The sequence below is a fragment of the Orbicella franksi genome, chromosome 4, assembly GCF_964199315.1.
Source record: "Orbicella franksi chromosome 4, jaOrbFran1.1, whole genome shotgun sequence".
NCBI lineage: Eukaryota > Metazoa > Cnidaria > Anthozoa > Scleractinia > Merulinidae > Orbicella > Orbicella franksi.
Window position 1 is genome coordinate 14,994,763 of NC_138148.1, and position 21,477 is coordinate 15,016,239.

General features: G+C 38.6%; 1 protein-coding gene across 2 annotated transcripts in view; it reads right to left on the reverse strand.

The window, feature by feature from the left end:
• The window catches only part of LOC145483509 (homeobox protein Meis1-like), a 40,691-nt gene that overhangs the window by 18,587 nt on the left and 627 nt on the right, over positions 1–21,477 (reverse strand). Inside the window, exon 2 of one of the 2 annotated variants that reach the window (XM_081462030.1) lies at positions 9,734–9,954. In XM_081462030.1, the coding sequence (XP_081318156.1) occupies positions 9,734–9,916 (183 nt within the window). In that variant the 5' untranslated portion in view covers positions 9,917–9,954. Of the gene's footprint in view, positions 1–181; positions 4,229–9,733; positions 9,955–21,477 lie in introns of those variants that run through there. The other variant, XM_081462031.1, reaches the window with a different exon arrangement.

The following is a 21,477-nucleotide window of genomic DNA, read 5'->3' on the forward strand; positions in this document are numbered from 1 at the left end:
ACTTCGATATTTGACGCCCGACAGTTACCACAACAACCTATAATGTCGAACGTAGTTTAGGAAGGTAATTGCCTCTCGTGTTCAGCAATTTTTTCTCGTAATCCAAATACGTATCATGTAAACAATTTTTGCTTTGCCGAGTGGGTGCCATATTGGCAAGATATACAATACAGAACCTTACCCCCTTGTCGTCGAACTGTACCGGGGACAGTGCCAGGCTTTGCAATGCGTGAAGATCCTGAAAGTGCGACATCGACATCTTTCCCTCTTAGCTTTTCTGAGACAGGAACTGGTATTTCTGCGAGAGCTGTAATATTCGAGGTCCAATTGTACTAGTACCGTTCGGTAGCAACGCACGGAGGGTAGATTGTCGTGACTCAAGAGGCGATTGGGTGGCTTGATTCAAGGCCCTGCTGGGTCCTGTCGAATCCCCGTTAAGAGCCCGATTGAACTCTCATGAAGGAGGTGAATCTCGACGGACTTATATAGTTCACTGCGGCTATGCGTTCCTCATATCCTACAGATTCGCTGAAGAATCTCATTTTTAACGTGTTTGGTTTCGACATTGTCGAGGAGTGATTTCGCGCGCTTGATAAGAACACATTTGATTTTGGTTTTTCAATATAAGCTTCTGAACACTACATTTTGGTTGACTACTTCAATAAAAGAAAATATATATCTTTTTCGTTTAAAATAGGTCAATAACCAAGATAACTTACTTTAGCTGTTGGCAAGTTTCTTCTGGTAAACACTTTTTGCTGATAGCTCTTTACATGAACTTAAAAACCGCAATTGGGAATAAGAGTCCATGGACAAATCATGTGCGAAGAACTCGAGTGTCTTGTACTAATGATCTTAGAGTTTTATTTTTGTTGAGACTTTGCACAATTTGTTTGAATTCCTAAAATTATTTAAGGACAACTGTGGGAGTTATCATGCAAAACATACATTGTGGTATTAGTCTAGGTTGAAATTTTCACTGCAAAATCTGAAGCTTTCCAGTCGACGCATAAAATGAAAATCATCCAGGTTTTTGAACTGCCTCACGAAGGAGTCTATTTCCGTGCGGAATATGACTGGGATACGTTAGGTTAAAGTCTTCGAATAAGAGAACTTCAAGAGACCAGTATTTTTCTAAACTAGCTAGAACAAATGTCGCACACTAGGAAGCGCAAAGAAGGGAAGAGAAAAAATTTAAAGTATTGGACAGTTTAGAATCATACATGTTTGTCACCATCATCCAGTCTGAAACTTCATCAAAAGAGCGTCATCTCATTTCACCATTTTTTCCCAACAAATCAACCGATTTTTTTGCTCTCGCAGATTTAGTTTTGAAGAACTAATAAAAGATGGCTTGTTGGCATTAGTGATATTAATCGGAGCTGTTGGAAAAATTTTGGTTCTCAGTGAACTGCCGTGTGCCTTGAACGTGAACCTCAGTTTATCCAAATCAACAGCAGCGAAGAGGCAATTTCGAATTGTTTAATTTCTTGTCGTGCAGGGCTTAACAGCCTCAACTAAGCAGACGACTATAGTGTACTAGTACCAGTTGGTTCAAGTAATATAAAGACTTACATTTAACCTTTGGGTCTGTCTTCGTTTTGTTAACCTTTGCTGGTGGTGTGTGCTGTTTAATTGTGGAGTATGTTACTTGGTTTGCTTTAGGTTTAAGCGACAGACCGGTTTTGAGAATGACGCTAGAACTAATACAAACCGACAGACACCTATACAGTTTTCGTCGCCTTAGCTTGGGCGAAATCATAAAGCTCTCGATCGCTAACAAAGGAGCTTTGCGGCTACCGCAATTCCCGAGGTATCGGATTTAGGTCCACAGTATTCCACGTTTTAATTGAAGTATACTTGTAAATTGAAAAATCGATCTCAAAGGGATGAGTTTACAGGGTTCACGTTTTTGGCAACTGAGGTGATAAAAACACTTCAAAGGCTCGAGTGTATTGTGCTGAGGTACAACGCTTGGATCGTATATCTAGATGAAACTTCGAAAACAAAACGAAGCTAGTGTGTGTTTAGCTGGTCACCACGTGTACAGGAACAACACCCCGATTGTTATCTCTGTCCGCGGCCTGATTTCGTCCATGAATGCCATTCTGTTTCGCATAGAAAAAAAAAACAGACTCCAAAGTTTTTTCTGAGTTCCTTCAGTGGCGCGGTCTAATTTTACCGGTAGCCTGCTTCGACTAAAGCGTAATTGAACTGCTTCACTCAGTCTAGTCCGGCAACCTCAAGTAACGACGTCAACTGACACTGACAAACGTTATTTATTTTAGCAGCAAAAGTTTTGTTTCATTGTAATTCACAACAAAAATAAGATCACGACCCCACAAAAGTAAGAAGTCAGTAGTGGCGGAGAAGCTGATAGGGTTTCAGTTCAAAGCCTGTTGTTTCGGGTTTACCCAACGTTGAAGAATCTTGTTACAAATGTTGAGGAGAAAATGTTTCTCACTCTGTCATTCTGCATACTGATTTTAGCCTTTGGAGGCAAAAATCCACCCATCAGCTGAGAATTTTTTTTTATTATTTTGTTGTCTTAAAAGTTCCCCCGTATTCACATTTACAGCTATCTCGACAAACGCAAAAAAAAAAATCAATGTCTCATTCTGATCAGTACTGAACTGCTTGTCTTCGAAAATTCATTTTGTCATCTAGAAGAACATATATACACTTATCAGAGTACTGCTTTTGTCATAATTTGAAAGCGTGTCGCTGGGTTTAGTTTATTTTTTTCTTTCCAACAAATGACATTTTATAGAAAATAAAAAGAAACCACTTCTGTTCTTATCAGAAGATAACTGAGTTGTTTTTCAAACATGTCAACGAATTTTCACTGGTCTTGGCGTTTGATTTCAAACCGATCATTTCGGAATTCTCTAGTGTTGAAATTGCTTGGGTTGCTTGTCTTCTTCGGGACGGTTACACTGAATTAGACGTCTTGATATTTGTTGTGTAAAATGACGCGGCCCTGTGGTAAACATTCACTGGTAACCTTTTTCTTGTTTTTCCTTTCGATCACTACGACTTTTTTGCAAAATTGCTCAGTGAGTGTGATGAGGTACGTGGTGTGCTCTAGACGAAGAGAATTCGTGTGAATATAGACGTAAACTAAGCAAGAAAAGGCGTAATAGCCTTCTGCTTTACAACATCTGAAGCGCTTATTGCCAGCGCTTCTAACGAACCTGAAATTTACCGGGTAAGCAAAGTTTCCTTTTTGCTGGAAGTGCTAAGATAAAAGTTTCACGGTGAACGGCAAACACAGTGTTCGGTGTTTTATCAATTTATTATAAGATCCAAGCGAAGACAACCTGCAACAATTGAATTTTGCCACGTTGTGCCACTAGCGCGGCAGTAATCTAGAAATTCAGAAATTCAATTTTTTATCGTGTTGAAGAAAAAAAAATCAGAGTATAGAAATACACTTTTCACAGCAATGTGCAAGATTCAAAATAATTGTCTCTGAGCGCTGTTTCAAACAAGTCAGTTGTTATTGTGGTTGACCGGTTTCTGGGAGGAGCAGTTTCAAGGAGAGCCCCATTTTCTTGTCGTTTTATTCGCGCTAGCGATATGATCAAGAAATTCCTTTAAATATCAAAACAACGCACGTGAGCTACGAATGTCACTGATAAAATAGAGCTTTTATGTCGAAAGCTTTACGGTAAGCAGAGGTTCTCTCCAAGCTCAACCGATTTATCGACGCTTTATTTTTGTAGCAATGTTTTCGCGTTGTGTTGGTTTTCATAATTTTTGAAGTGGTAAAAAGTAATGGATGAAAATCAGATCAAGGGACTTAAGGACAGTTTTCCTCATTCTTATTTGGAGTATGTGAAAGATTGCGAGCGATTAAAATGAATGTAAAACTAGTACAATCTCAGGGGATATTGAAACCAAAGGTTAAAGTTCTCAAAGCAGTCAGGGTTTGCCTAGAAGGTATGTCAACATGGCGTTGAATAATATCTTCTTTACATAGCATGAATGTTTGTTTACTTGTTAATCTCACACCGAAAGAAAGTCAGCCTAGCTTGCCCTGTATTTTGATCTTGTAAACACTCTTCGGTGGTTGAAGAAAACGTTTCCGAGCTGCAATCGATACATACTGGCGCAAGGAACAAATATACGAAAGCAATGAAGGCGTGGCTTTGTAAGCTAAAAAATAAACACAAAAATATTGCTGCGAGGAAGATAACATTTTGTCGTGTTTTATTTTTCAGTAAACGCCAATGCGTGGTTACCGTTTGACCAGCCCAGAAAACGTTTCTGGGTTATGGGGCGTCCGTTTTTGAACTGACACAGGCGGCGAAGAAAACTGATTACAAAGATGGCAAATGACAGAGTAACATAAAAGGAACGTATCGTCTTAGCACTGACCACTTCCAGAACATGTCTCAAATAAAATTGGTAATAAAGTTAAAACTTGCCCACATGTATGTCTTCAAATTTTAACACGCACTTATAACCGTCTTATAACTGTTTGACACGGCGGTAGACTTTTTGTGGAGAGCAAAAGCTTAGTTTTCAATACACAACAATGTGACCAGATATTTGGCTTTCCAAGACAAGTTACAGTTCAACCTTCATCTCCAAAGAATGAAATCATCGCCTTAATCCCAGAACACCACTTTAAACTAAATCATTTGTATAAACCCTTTTCCCCCACTTATCTTGTTGAAGCGTCTCTGATATAAGATTATATATACCCTTTGTACGGGAAGCGTTTCCTTGGAAAATCAAAAAATCTGACCATGTTCGCAGTATTATAGTTTGTAATGAGTCAGAATTTTGAAGAAGTATTAAAGGAGGATTATGTCTGAAAATTTGTTCTTTCTGAAAATTATCTTATTTTGACTTTCTTGACTTGCCACAAAGGAGGATTACAGGGCTTTGAATTAGGTGGACCGCCAAGAGTCCACCAAATTGTCTGAACTATCATTTAAGGAAATAAACGGCATTCAGCAAGTCGAGAACCACAACAATCCGCGTTGCATTGGTTTGTGAGTGTGATAAAGTTGTAATCAATATATAGGAGAGGGAAATCACTCGATCGATTCTTTTTGTTTTTCCTACCGGTTTAATTTGATGCCAAGTCGGTTATAATCGTGTTCTCAGTTAAAGCAAAGGATTTTACTCGATAATTTATTTCACAGAAATGATGAACATTAATTTTCTCGTTACAATATCGATGTTCTTCAAGCCGATATAGGTTATGAGGACAAAGAAAATTATGCATCACCCTGTTACCTTAATTATAAAGGAAACGACTAGGGTTTCCTATAAAAGAAATACCGTCTTTTTGTTTTGGAACACTGTGGAAGTTTGGTTGTTTTAGCCTGGTTTGAGCTCTTGTAGTATGCCACATTGTTTTAGTAAAACACTGATGGCGTAGAAATGCTAATGAATATTTAATAGGAATGATATCAATAGTTTTCTATCATTGCTACAGGAAAATTCAAACTATCTAACACAGAATTCTAAACTTTTAATATTAGGGTAACGTGTGCACATTTTCAAAAGAACACTATTCCGAGAATATGGCTAACGGCGTTGATCAGCTTGAAACAGAAACAACTGTTAACACAAGATGGGAAACTGACAGCCATCGAGATGAAAACGACGTAAAGAAGATAAATTTTAATCAGCGTGAAAAATTTGAGTCAACAAACGTCATTTCAAGTGGGCAAAAATATTAACGTCATGTAACTAAACGAGCCGTTTGAAAGTAACTCAAGAGATGCACTCGACTTGCTCCGCCTATCGCCATGTTATGACTACACCGGACCATCTGCTCAAAACCGCAACAGGCTGTGTTTGAGATCATGGCTGTTATGGTCCATTGTCTCGAACGGAACAAACAAAACATGCCGCAGAGTATTAAAATAAGAATTTGCAACAAGGGGACGGTAGCTTTATAGACTTTAAAAGATGGAACACGAAACGGGCCAAGACGCTACCCAGACTGCCCTCGCTGTCTTCAAGGGGGGCGGCCAACGAACAGCTGGCGACGGACGCCGGAAAGAGAGCTGAGAGAGAGGCAAGCTTGAACTGACAAAGAGAAGCAGAAGATAGAAGGGATGAAGAGGGCTGCTGGAAGACCTATGTGATATACCGCGTGGGGTGAAAGAGTTTAAAGAACTCAAACTTAAAACTTGTCTTTTATTTTATATTTTATCCACTTGCTAACCGCTACCCGTCATTGCATACTTATGTTACGCGAGTTAAGTTTTGACAAGTGATTAATCCGTGTTTAACAGATAAAAAAAAACATGTTTATCTTCATTTTCTTTTGTCATCTTTTTTTTTTTTTGGCATCTTTCTAGACATTTTTGCCTTTGGGCAACCTGACAGAAAGAACTGCTTACAATTTGGACCACGTTGCGTTATTGACTGTTACAAATGAGTGCAGATTTGTAATAATGCTTAACTCGTATGTTTTGTCTTGCGTATAATGAAAGATCATAATTTTCTTTTAAAGTAATGAATGTTTTGGTCTCGAGACAATCATTTGTCAAGTGAGTGTAAGTTATTTGAATTCATCAGGCACGTTTTCTACTTGAAAAACGGCCGTCTTATGATCATACTGATAGAGTTGAGAACAATATATGTTACAATGTCGCTCACATCAGAAATAATTTTGTCGACAGTAGAACTGAGAATCCATAAATGCTGTTTTCAGTAAAAAGGAAAAACATTTCCTTTTCTAGTAAAGTTTGTCTTTCCTTGCCAACGCTCCAACATTAGACACGAATTTATAAAATGCGCGGTGAAAACGTCAATTTTTACTTAAAACAAAAAAGCGCTCGACTTAACAATGTTTGAAAGTGGTATTCGTAACACGGAGTCTTAAATACTTCAGCAGATTAACTCGAGAGGGAAAAAAAACGAAATTAATAATCCGCTATTTCATTCAGCCGAAGTAGATTCCAATGCTAAAGGTTCACGTTTTTTTTTTTTTGTTTCTCCCGAAGGAACTCGCTAAAGTGAAAATGGTAAAGAGCACTTTTGCGATTCGTCAATTGACATAAGATTTTGTGGCGTGAATTGTGAAATCACTTTTTCCCTTGTAAACGGACGTGATCCACTAAATAACCTTTAACCATGACGTAATAATTAGCCGTGAAAGGAGTCCTCCGTGATCTGTGATTTTGTTGCAGTCGCACGTAATTGCGCGAGGAAATCGTTTAACTTTTCGGTGTAATTCGATTTGTCTTCCTATTCCCCAGCCATTCTGCCTCCTATATCCTGCCCTGGATGATAGCTCCACTTGTTGTCCTCCCCAAAGCATTAGCACACAAGTATTGAAATAGGCTGCTGTGTGGAAAGAACAACAAAAATCGCGTAGCAATCGGTTTTCCTGAGGCTGGCCACTTTGGTTGAAAGGTCCATTCACCCGATAGGCTACGAGAATAGTGCAAGTACTTGGGCGTGGTTAGCGATTCAGACTTTTTGCTTAAAATTTTTACACATTTTCGCTCCCTTATTCGACGTTGTTGAGGAAATTTTTCCCGCACCCAATTTTAAATCTTAATGCCGCGTGATGCGAAATGCGTCAACCCAAAGGGACCGAAATGTGATGAGAATACAGCAAAGCAGACAAGTGATTCTCAGATTGGGATATTAATTAGATTATACGTTGTTTAATTAAAGGGAATAAAATTCCAGCAATTGACCAACTTACGAGATTGAGCGCCAAGTAAATTTGCCAGCCAGAGGAGTTTTCAGTATGATTTCAATTATTTCCAAATGTCTCAAGTGTTTTTGTCCTATTGCCTGCTAATTACATGTATATCGTGCCATGGACCTCATGGAAAATAAGCGGAAGTTGCTTGAATGGGAGTTAAGCACAGCAGCATAACAAACATGCCATGAAATCAAGAGGTAAACGAAGGTACTTGAATCTGTAGGATGAATATGTAATTACAAGATCAAGCACGATAGAGTTTCAACTGGTACTCTTTCAACTAACTGAACCAGGTAGTGATAGATCAACTAAAATTATTTTTCAAGTTTCTATGTTTGGAGTTAAATAAACAAAACCAGAAACGTCAATTTAGCTAAAGAGATTTCAAGCCTTGACGGGCCTGGCAAGTCTTGATTTAGTGTTCTGTTTAGAGAAAGAGCAGAGGTGAATTAAAAAAAGGCAAGCACCGAGTGCACCTGTGCACATCGCCAGATGTCTCATCCAGGGAGAAGAGGAGGGAGTGAAGCTTCATGCGATAGTCAATGCATAACATTCAAAAGAAAGAGTGAGAAAAAATAAGGAAGACTGCCAGTTTTGAGACCACTTTAGTTATTAGGATTTGTGAGTGAGATTTGATGGTGGCATGAAAGCAACTTTTGTTAATGTATTGCACCACGTCTAAAATGAATGAGATAGAACTGGGAAAAAAGTTGTTGAACTGGTGGTTAAGACACCACTCTCACAGCGCTTCCCTCAAACCGGAGGTATTAAAGAGTACCGGTGATCTGATATAGCCAACGATGATTAGCAGTTCATACAGGACAAGGAGCACTCCAGCAATACTCCTAGTTACTTCGTGCTATGGACCCGGCACAACAACCATACCATGGTAGGACTTTGAAAAGCGAACAAGTCAAAAGATATACCGGTATGCGTCAATGGAGACCAAAAATTAAGGGGCTATGTTTCTTAAAAATGACTATGCAAGCACACTGAAGCTATTATAGGAGTGTCATCATGAGCTACGCATGCGCGAGGTTTTGATCTGAAATTGACACGTCGGAGAGACTATTTCAAACTGCCGTGGTTTCCCGGATAATCTCGAAAAGCTACAGGAAACACAATTTACTTTAAGAATTAACTTTTAACTAGGTGCATTTAGGTCGCATTTGTGTATGAGAGAAGGTACTTAGTCATAATGTTAGCAGCGTTTTGACCAAAAATGCAGCAAAAGGCCTTCTCTATTAGATGCTTTTTGAACCAGAATCGTTCAGTTCATTGTAGTTTTTTCAAACTGGTAGTGGTTTTGATTGTTTCTTTTTCCTTATTTGTAGAAGAAAGGGAAAAGAACAGGCTAGTCAGTATCCGTTGTCATGACGCCTAGGAAAGGGTCACTTGATAGTGCGACAGGGAAGAATCCACATTTGGTTTCCATGTTTTTTGTATGTGCGATAAAATCCGGCAATGTTTCCTCCAATGACGCAAATATCTCCGTTGTTAGTCTATTCTTCTGACTGTGGGTATCACTTGTGTGATACAACGCAGCAGGTGCTCATCAGTTTCACACCTTAAATTAACCGAATGGATTATTCGGTGATGGTCTCGCTTTACAGTAACTATAATAATTAAGATGATTTCCGCAGAACATTCGAGCAATAATGGCAAAAATAAAATTGCCAAAAAAACACCATTACATGCTAAAATTTTGAATAAAGGTAAGAAGATCTTATCGAGACGTAAGCTCTCAAGCTGACCCCGCGAAAGAAAATTGAGCTTGGAGTTATCCGTATTTCAATAAAAACGGACGTTTCGCGTTAGTTGAAAACACAATAACACACGCATTAAGCATTCTTGCGAGGTTTGACATTAAATTTCTCGAGAATGCTTGGGGATTTAATCGCGGGGTCACCTAGAGAAATGAATTACAGCGAGATGTTTTAAATAGTATTTTAAAAGTAACCGTGCTGTGAGTAGATTTTCAGTAAAGAATTTTTGCACTTATTGTTCGAACTTTAAGCGGAATTCGTCTTAATTATCGGGATTTACCTTTTCTTCTTTGCTCTTAGTAACAAAGGATCCCTTGGACGTCCACTGATGTTGAAGTAGCTCCTCACAACGCTGAAAAAACTCTTTATCCAGCCAATCGCGGCACTTTGTTAGCGGAATAGGACGTTCTTTGAAGTAGTGAAACACTTCTGTAGGGCATGCGGGAGGGACGTTCAGAAACATGGCACAACAACGAAAAACTGCTTCTTTACCGCCTTCAGCTGAAACAAGAGTTTAGAGAGAGTTTTAAAGGAGTGAAACCTTGGCTATGTCGTAAAACCAAAACCAAAGTAATCATCCTGGTCAATCACAAAGGACAAGGACAAAACAGTGAACCAATCAAGACAGAAAAAGTAGTTACATGTAGCTGACGCAAAGCGTGGGAAAATGAGTACGAGCGAGTCTCGATTGGTTTTGGTTTTACATTTGATTGGATGAGAAAGTGGCGCGAGTTTTTTTTTTTTTTTAAGCCAATAGTGTAGCATAGTTGATGCAAAACCAATTTCTTTTCGTCATTCAAAATAAAAACCACTCTATCGACTTAGAAAGCCTGCAGTACCAAGGAAAGACACTGTATGCTTTTTGAACAAGAAACAGTGGGCTCATCGGAATTACAATTCAAGCAAATTAAGCAAAGTCATTGAAAGTGATCTAAGCAGCATAAAACACTGAGCACTCGAACCTCCACCCATCAACTCCACGACGTAGGAATGATCTGGAATCTTTCTGATGTCCAAATACATGACCGTCACTGTTGTTAGACTGACGAGTAAATATGGATGTCGGTAGACACGTGGAAAATATGTCATATATTTATCCTGTCGATGGGGAAATATTAGAGTTGCATTTTAAATTAACTCAAATGTATGCTGGTTCCATGTGCAGGGTTCAATATCTGCTCCATTGTCCCCATCTATCTACATATCTCGACTACAACTTCCGAGCTTCTTGCGACAGGCATTGTTCTGTGCTGTTGTGTTTGAGTGCAGCTACTAAACATGTCACTAGAGACAGAATTAGAAACCTTTCATTTTCGTTCATCTACGTTGTTGTTATCCGTTGGATACGCAAGACCAATATCTACCAGCACCTGCCACCAATGGGTCCAATACTATTTCGTTAATAGCATACACGTCCTGTTTTGCCTTTACCAGCCATATTCTATCCTTCTAAAAGCTGCGATGTTTTCAAAACCATTAAAAGAAATTATCCATGGACAATGCAATTTGAGGTCGACTGGGGGAATCGAATCACGCGATGTGAACGCAGTCGCCCATGAAAAAATCCTTTCCTTTGACGAATAAATTGGTGCTAGAAAAATCCCGATTGATCTTACAAGGCGTTTTGACTAACCAAACAGCTCAACCGACACGAGTAAGTTGCTCAGTCAGAAAACTGAGTAGATACAGGAGAACGAAATGAATTTATACACAGAACCCACGTTACATGACTACAACTAAGCGTTAAAAGCAAACAGAGCGCAACCTAACCTTGCCAATACAAACGTTTCTTTTTCCACCAGAGACGAGTTGCCGCAACCACCAAATAAAACGTTGCGAAACTGCCGGTTTTTGGAGATCCTCGTAAAGTACCGAAGAATTTCCGACTTCTGTTGACCAATCAGAACCTAGTACGAACACTCCGAAGTCGCCGCTGCATCTTTGTCGAAAATCGCAAGCTTAGTCAGGCTGCCTGGGTACTATGAACGTATCATTTTCCATATTCAGCTCAAGGTCGATTAATAAACAGCTGAAGTGCTCGACATAAGGTTACATACATACATGAACTTAATTTTGCTTCCGATTCAAAACTAGCACAATGATCAATGGTAGAATCTCCGAAAAAATAAAATAAATAAATAAGTATATAAATAACATACATATTTTATATTACAAAAATTAAGGTCCAGCTTAGCGTGCAGATTAGGGAAAGGAGTAGGACGAAAGATCCTAAAATTCTTTGCGTCGATAATTTAAACGACTTTGCACTCTGCCCGTGGCAAGTTATACACACTATCGCTGTAAAGTGGCCGTTGACAGACGGCAGACTTTTATTTGATTACAAGTTCAAGTACTTAGACACTTAACATTGTCTTATCTTAATCTGGCTTCAAATTCTACCACATTTCATAACATAATAACCTCGTTTGTATAGATTATCAATTACGCTCTACTAGGCGTAATTGCTATTTTTTAAGGCTTTGCAGGTTCGAAAATCTGTTTAATTAAACAATTAGATAATTAATCAACCTCCCCTTGCTTCTTTTAAAATAAGGACAACAACAACTTTGTGTGGCTGAAAATGGGGAAGTGGGTAACAGAGTGCTCAGTTAATATTTTAGCTCCATGGACCCCTGGAGTGTCAAGAAAACAAAACCTACAGCCCAAGGAGATGTAGACAGTGGATGGAGAGAAGGGAGTAAGCCTTCACTCAGGGCCACTGTAAACATTCCTGGGTAGAGAGGAGGGAGTGGGTCTCCACTGACCTAACTCAAGGGGGGAAAATTGGAGGGAGTTGGGCTCCGAAAGTCGAGTCTATGGGGGCAAGAGTGTGACGAGAGGAGCACTTCATCCCCATTCCCATGTTTATTTGACCAACCTAAACAGAACTTGCAAAGAACGGTAACAATATAAAAGTATAAATTGTGAATTATGATCCCAAGTATCTATTACTAGACTGGCAGGGTGTTCTAATCTACATAAACAAACTTAAGCGAGGTACTTAGTTTCTATAGTTCGTTCAGATAAGTAACATACTTAGTGTCTCTGAGAATCGTAAAGATCCTTCAATAAATTGACATGTCTAAACCACCTCAAATGTGGTATGTTATTCCTCTAAAAGTTATAAGTGTTCGTTTTGGTAATTTTAATTCGAGTGTACACAAAGAAACCTCAAAAGAGGTACTTATTCTAAGAGTCCCATTGCTCATCTTAACAATTAACGCATCTATTGAATACAACCAAAAGTGATGCTTGAACCCTCAAGATTTACATGTTATGCCAGGAGTTTTTATTAATTGTGTACATTACAAACCTAGGTGTAAAACTGATGTCGCCCTACGATTTAAGTTGTATTTCAAAATATCCTAGATGATTGGAAAAGCCCTTTGGCGACCTATATAATTACGACCTATGAGTGGGCAAGCGCTTTGGGTGGGTGGGTGGGAGGGAATAGAAAACATTCCGGACAAAATGTCGCACTGTAGTCTATCTCCTGTGAGAGCAAACGACAGTGGCCAAATTTAGCAAGCACATATCAAGATGCTAAAGTTCGCTCTGATTGGGTGGTTTTCAGGATTCTTACGTGAGGTCATCCAAGGTCGATGAATGGATGATTAGCAAAGCACATAGCTCAAAATAGAAACAAGAGTTGTTGATTGACTGAAATTTATTTCACATGTTCAATAAATTGTGATTCTATTTTTGAGGGATCTTTTTACCATTCCCTTCAGACGATAAATTGAAGAAGGAAATGAGGTATTGTGTGTGAATTCAAACTTGTCAAGATCATGCCTCTTAAGTCTTTGAACAACAACTTGAATTTGCATTCCCGAAGATGAAGCCGAATTTTTTCAAGAATTTCCAGTATTCTTGTCTCAAGAACATCCTTTACATTCACAATAAAACTTGGAGGAAATTCCATGATTGATATGCCTACATGGAAGACGTTCTGAACACGAAAAGCCTCGTAAACGAATTGATTTTCAAGTGACTCGCGTCTCGATAGTTTCTGACTGCCACACCTTTACGGGACCTCTTGACAGTTAGTTAAACATTTATTGAAAGTACACGATTAATCCAAAATAGCGGCGATATTAGGAATTACCAGCTCACCCCTAATTATCTAAAACGTTCCCTGTGAAAAATTTGGCTTTAGATATAACTGACTAAACAGTATTCTGCCTTGAAGCATTTTTCGTAATATTCTACAAGTGTTTCTGAGACAGAATCTCAAATAACGTACCGAGAAGTGGCGAAGAACTCTCTACAATGAGAGAAAATGGGAAAAACTCTTGGCTTACCTCTCTTCCGCTGTATTTTTCAAGCTCTTATCTTTTAGTGACAATGTCACTGGTAGCCAACTTTTTACTGCGTTTCCTATCTAAAGATGATTGGTCACGGTTTATGGAGTCAGAACTCAGTATTTTAGTCTTTCGTTTTCTTTACGTGCGTTTTCTTCGCGTGAACTTAAAGTTACAAAGGGATAAAAGAAAAAAGCTAGGCACGCTGGCGAGAGTATTGGACAAAGCCTACAAATCCGAGTCTTTCTGCCTTCCCAAGCGACAACTATCTTTTGTTTTCATCCGCCCACAACTTTAAATGGTACCGGGAGAAGCCCTGCCTCCTACGCAGACGGTTACACTCACCAAGAAAGCAAAAGAAAAAGTCCCTACGTCTATTTTTATCGTTGTCGGTTCGCTGAAAAGCTCCAAAACATACCTGTAGACAGTGGGCAGTAGGAACTTCAACGACAATTGTTTATTTTTGCAAAGCAGTGAGAGGATTTCGAGCGATGGCAAGGATGTAAATAGTTCACAATTAACGTTATAAATGCTTATGCAATGTCGTTAAAAAGTCACGATATAACATGGACAGTCATTCAAAACGAAATTGGTCCTATGTTTATTTAGAGTGCGTAGACTAGGAACATTTTCCATAAAACTCGATATCAACGTCGCCATTCGTTTTCTTAGTTTTATGACAACCCGGAACAAATGCCTCTGCGCCGGACTCCCTGCTGACAGGCTTCCATCTGTACAAGCACTTGCTCGACAAACACCGCTAAAATCACCTGCTCATACCGCAGTGCTCCTCGTTCTGTCGCCATACAATCAGTAGAGTCCTCACTTTAATAATCCAAACTAGCGTGATCTGAGCCTGTGCATTACTATGCAATTCTGCTCGGATGAGCGTGTTAAATATTTACGCTGTGGTCGACTGCAGGACTGGAATGAGTAAATGAAATCCATAAGATAGATGGGTTTTAAAATTTCGACGTCGTAAATTGCCATTTTTTTTTCCTGCAACTCTCATTATTTGAAGAAAAAATGTCATATTAAGGAAACAACGAAGGTTAATAAGTTTAGTTTAGTACTGATTAAAATGCAGTTTCTTTTGGTGTTAATTCTACAAATTTGGTGTCAGACCCAATGAGATAACATCGCTTAGATGAGAATTTTCAATTTTTCTTTGTGAACTGTATTGTCTGCTTAACATTGTATTGATGCTGTTAGAAGAAATTAAGCTAAGAATTTTTCATAACTACTTCCCCAAAATCGTTCGCTTTTAAGGGAAGATGATCTTTTCATTTAGAAAACGTAAAGTGTAATCAACAGGAAATAGGAAAAGGCTTGTTAAACACGCGTCAGAAGCTTAGGTTCAGTTTTTTTAACGACCTTTTTACCTTTCTGATATCTTTAGCCACCGGACCGCACAAATAAACTATATGATGGGAATCGAGAGTATGAAGACACACACATTCGTAAAGCTAGAAAATTAGGACTACTGCGTTGAAAATCAGTCAACTAAAAGACCAGGCCCAACTTTGTAACTTTTAGAAATTCGGGCTGGAAACTTCATGGCACTTTTCTCTTTGTTATATGAATATTGTCTGTCAGAAGGACAGAATTTCGCTCGCCTAATTTAGAAATTCCTCTTCAGAAGCTTACTTCTGAGTTTTACAGCGGTATGTTTAAGTGTAAATCACCCGCCCTAGAGTAGTACACACTAAAATTGTAAAGATAAGCTAAACGTTTTGACCATCCCCATTCAATTCAAAAGAATACACCATCCTTGAAAAAAAGGGGAGAGGAAATGCTCTGTTTCCTGTACGGTGGCCACTGATGACAGTAAATTCTTCTGCGTATACTTCCTTCTCTTACCCCGAAAGGAATGCCACTGTTTAGAACATGTCAAAAAAAAAAATGAACAGACCTTAATATCGTCCTGTAACACTCTCGTGAAGGTTGTTATGTTCTGATATGGCTTCTCCCAGATCAAAGCGTTTGTTGCAGAACAGCTTGTCACAACATTTGACCAAGGAAGAAAGTCATTTGATACTTTATACGTAGGCATGACTGCATCATGACAATTGTGAAAAGAATATTTAATGATTTTGAATAAAATTAATATTAGACTTCCGTTGTGGTCGATTTTGTGTGAGTAGTGACGAGTTTGCCCCAAGGCTTTCCAAATAATAACGTCATTGCAATTGTTTCCCTTGCAGCCTAAAATGTCCAAATATATCTTTTGATTAGAAAATGAACGAATAAGCTTGGCTGTTTTTAGGGCTAGATCTCGCCCAATGGTTAATACGGAGTGCAGCAGAAGAGTCTAGATTAGACCGCCATATGTCTTAAAAAATACTAAAAGTTCCGTAAACCATATCAGTTCCTACTGGTTTTGACTGAAATTGTCAAATCAGTTTTACTTCGCGCATTGTTAAATCTGTTATTTACATCACTATGGAGTTCTTTTTCAGCGAAAAAAGCCGCAACACACTGTTGTTGAAACCTGTCCAAATCTCTCCGGCACAATTCCCTCAGATGCACTACACTTCAAAAACTTGGTCTCAAGTACCATACAGAATATAAACAGTGAAGTACGGCTTATTACACCCTACATACTCTCGCGCTTCCTTCCTGGATGAATCAACATTCCCGCCAAAATCACTACATTGCCACATAGAAATTAATGACAAAGGCAAAGCAATCCAATTTTTTATGTTATCTAAGTAGAAGTACCGCAAAATCAGTCAGAAATGTTCATTTATTTCAATATTCAGTAGGATTGACTAGAGTGTTAAAATAGTGCTCTCCGCTCATCAACCTTGTTGCGAAATTCTGCTTGCACTAGAATGTATCTGTCGGAAAAGTGACAAAATTATCTGATCATCTGTGTAGCGGTCATTATTGCTTGTGTGAAGGTGTTTTCTTAACCACTCAAAGGCAGGGATACCATTAATTGGAGCTTTTAAGCTTTGGGCTTATACAACTTCGTAAGGGGTTTTGGATGGGCTCATAAACAAAGGGGCTTATCTTTGAATTGGGGGGAGGGGGGCCTCATGAGCGGAATAACAAAACTTTTCGAAATGACCCCACAATAGTGTTGATCGAAATACACATACAATTTCATATACTGGTTTTTAGAGCATAATAATAATAGAATTCATTTCGTTTTAAACTAGAGGGGAACTTATATCTGGGGAAAAGTAACATTTTGTTCGCAGGTAGATGGGCCTATTACAAGGCGGTTTATTGTATAACAACCTGACAAGGTAATTTACAAAGAATGCACGGAGAGAAGGAGCTTTTGATAAAGGCAGACAATGAAGACAGTTCAATTGAATCGAATGTCCAAGCAAAGCAACCAATTATCCGAATTGTCATGCTCCCTTTCTCTCAAAAGCAAAAAATCCACAATGTGCCTGTGAAGCGTCATTTCCATTAGTCAAGACATAAGTCAAGAAAGCTCTACCTAAAATTGTTTACTCCCAAGTTCAGTGTAAATAATTACTCCACTCAGTAACTTCAGTTCAGGTCTTTACATGGACGTCTTCACTTTAAACATTTAAGTATTAACCATCAGTAATATGTACTTGTTTTTTCAATCTTTTGCAAAATGAATTTGGTAATTTTTTGTCTCTGAACTTTGGTTGAAATAACGTCCGGATGAAAGGCGGCAAGGCAGGTTAACTAAACTTGTCAGCTTAGTTTGGAAAAATTAACCGCTACATATGAAAATTAAACAAAATCAATAAGATGAATAAGCTCACTATCCAAGTCAGTTTTTTATTCCAGCGCCGCAGTTTGTGAGACACACAAGAGAAATAAAATAAACAAAGAGTTGACTATTTGCCTGTAGAAAACAAGAAGCGAATTACAGTCCAATTGTTTTTGCCAGGCTTAATTTCCTTATTATCACAATAAAATAAAATTGAATTACTTCTTTTTCATCGTAAAGAGACCGCAGAATTTTGCTGTTTAAATCTGATTATGCTCCGAATATAACGACATGAGTGTGCGAGCGTTGCCAATCGCTGAATGACAAGGATGCATAAAAGAGCCAATCATATTCGCGAACACTATTCGCTAATGACCATAGCAACTTTCCAACAGATGTAATTACATAATATCTCGAAGCCATTTCAGAATGATACATTTAAAATGACAAACGGCGATCTAAACGAAGTCTCCCGAGATGGAGACAGGTAGAAGAAACCTCAGGCTTTTATCGTGGACAGGGCGCAGTTAAACTCCTCCACACAACATATGAAATTATTAGTTCAATAACTACTGATACTCCTGGGCTCAAACCATTTACCATGATATGAAATTACAAAATGATTTTTCTACCCAGGAAGATTTTTAAAGGCATCGGAAGTGAAAAAAATAAAAATAAATCATCATCATTAGTCCTAGCTCTCCTCGGGGGGAATAGGGCCATAAAATAAGTACCGTGTATGAATAACTTTGGATCACTAAACATCGCATGTCTCTAGTCGGTCTACAAAAGCGCGGTTTTCATAAGAGAGCAAAGTTTGCATAGCAACTTGTACCATGTATTTTTTAACTCATGTCTTCTTTACGTTGGAATTGCGCTGGAGAAAACAAAATATTTGAACAGTCTCAAATGGACTGTAGTAAGTAAATAAACATTTTAGGATGCAACTTTTCCGGCTGTAAAGAATCACCCTCTGTACCAAACAGCCCAGCAAATCATGAAACCCGTTAGCGAAACTTCTAGCGCTTTTAGTTTACAAGCTTTACAGAGATTTCAGCACAGAGCAGCGTCAGTATGCCGTCTATATTTTCAATGCGAACTTTGCCTTCCTTCATGGAAGTGTCGCAGTTACCTTTCTTCCTAATCTCAGGGGCAGTCAACAAAGACATGACAGCAATACTTCAGAATGTCGTTTTCGTGTTAAAACGCATTTTCAAGGGATGTGTGTAGACCTGAACCTAGTTTCATCTGTTCGGTTTCTATAGCTGAATACAGTGTCAGTGCTAAATTTGGGAACTGCTGTTACCTATCGGAAAATTGTACCTGATCTTTCTTCGTACTCAAAACTCAGGGCTCCTGCCAAAACTACAATTTTATCTCCGAAAACATCATTCTATATCCATACCATGATAGTTCCAAATGGCCTATCTAATTCTAATCACTAATAAAAGAAAACTCCAGTATCCCACCACACTTTAATCTCAACGAGGTGCTTTTAAGACTTTCCAACCCATACGAGGGCCTCCCAGGGGTTTTGGGGAACAAAGGTACATAATAATTTATTTCAAGGAGATATTTTTGGGATTAATTTGAGGGAACAAGGGATGAAAATTTTAGAGAACGACGGAATTTATCAATGGGGGACATGAGAGAAAAGTGAAATTTTCAAGGGATCAAGGGAACTTGTTAGCCCGAGTCCGAGTCTTGATTCCAAATCGTATCACCTATCGTGACTGCTTTGTCAAGCGCTCCAACGAATGATACTTACCTTGGAGTTTTTCACCCGCTTTGCACTGGAATCAAATTAAAATACAAAAATTTCATCGCATTCAAAAGCTAATAAGCTTTTTTCTGGCAGATATGAAGTTCTCAAAGTGCGGACCAATGATCAAGCTCTCTGAAGTTTGCTACAGTTTACGGTATAAAGATGCATTGGATAGGCTTTTTAGGTCAGAAGCAAATTGCTATTTATGCGTTGAATTAGTTAAAAACTACAACTTTCTTGCAGCGATTGAGCGAAACTCTTTGTCGAGATTGCACGTGAAGATATATTTGAAGATTCTGAACTTTTTTGTTTTTCTTCACATCTAACAAGCATTTTAAAAAGAGGATGTCAACAGGCGTAATTTACCACTATCAGTTTATACCAAACGACAAGAGAATCGTGTACTTGTTTTCATCTGGTCAGTTTTTTGTGGTTTTATATCACAAGAAACAAATGTTATTTACTTTTCCACCATGCATAATTTAATAAGAAAATTTGTTTTATTCCCGAGTATACTCAAAATGCTACAACGCACGTGTGCGAGGAATGTTAGTCACAGAAATGACAAAGATGCATGGAATAGCCAATCATGTTCGCGGCAAGCATTCGCAAAACACCGTGGCAACTTCCTAACAAAGGCAATTACACGATATCTTGAAACCACTTGCGTAATAATCTAATAAAAATAACAAATGGCGTTCTAAAGGATGTCTTCCGTCATGAAGTTGATAAACATTGTGGCGCGGTAAAGCCTTTGATTGCGGACGGGACGGAAGGAGTAAACCGTTCGTTTCAAGGAAACCTCAAAGTAGCAGTTTTCCCTGGTTAGTTCGACACGGGAAGATTTGTAATCAGGATTCCAAGCCGAAACTGAGGATTTACAAAAGTTACATTCTTGTCGGATGAAAGACTATTGTGATGAATCACAAACTGCCTCATGTCATCGATTGATCCGAAAGCGCGGTTTTTGTAACAGGGCAGCGATTGCTTAGAAACTGCATAATAACGTATTTTTTTCATATGATGACAAGCTGACGCACACAAAGAAAAAGATCAGCGAACTCGTGAATGCTTGTGCAATCTACTTATTCGATAATTAAAATCGGAAGCTCTCCGGGTGTGTGTTCTGTTTTTACGGGAATTTGCCTAAACGGTCACTGTTCCACTGAGTGAAATACTGAAGACAAAACTTTTTAACTTGGCCTTGAGTTGAAGCTGTAAATACGTATCCGGAGAAGTTTTCAACCAAAAAACTCTCTTAACACGACCGTGGAGCTGCGGGAATAAACAACATAAGGATGATACTTTCCTCAAATACATTATGCACTGTACCATACAGCCTAATGAATCATGAAAACTTCCTCGGCTTTTTCAGTTTCAAAAAGATTTCAGCCTACGTCCTATGTATATAGCAGCGGCTCAGTGCTTTTCTATATTCAACTAACCTTTTCTTGGTGTAGCAAACTCAAGAGCATTCTTGAAGAAATTAACTACGACTTCGATTGCGGTCTCTCCGTTTTCCCGTAACGTCTGTGGCCTTTTCAAAGGACATTTGTGTAAAGTAACAGATTATTCTAATTGGAATTCTTCACCCGAATGTTACAGTGACAGAAATTAGTTTAGTTTTTTTCTTGTCCCCGAATTTATGTGCTGCTGTTATCTTTCATAAAATCTTACTTGCCTTTTTTTGGGTACCCAAACCAACTGTTTTATCTCACCGAAACCATCAATCTGTTTCCATTTCAGTAATGATTGCTGGAGCTGGTATTTCTTCTCGTTCATAAGAGGAAACTCCAACTTTTTATCACTCACTTTTATCCAAATATTTAAGATCACTAAACATAAGCCTTGGCTTTCGAACTCAAGCATACTCCGCGGAAATGATCCACCCACCATGAGTGCCCACAGAAAACCCAGTTTAGACATCTCCCCAGTGTCAGTAATTTAACGACTTAAAAAGAAACGTATCTCTACGTTACTTGTTTATCTGTGCAAGTGAGTTATCACTGAGCGTTGAAGACATACTTGAAGACATGTATTGACATTCATAGCTGAAAACTTCAATCAGAACACAAAATGAAAGTGAAATATCATTGATTCGGTGAAAGACAAGGCCAGCAAAAACAAAAAAAACCTTCAACGCAGAGTACAGCATTAATTTTGAATCCCATCACTTATAGTGACTGGTACGTCACAAGCTTGACATATTACTGTCCTAAAACTTCTCCACTCGCTCCATCCAATGTGATCAAATTAAA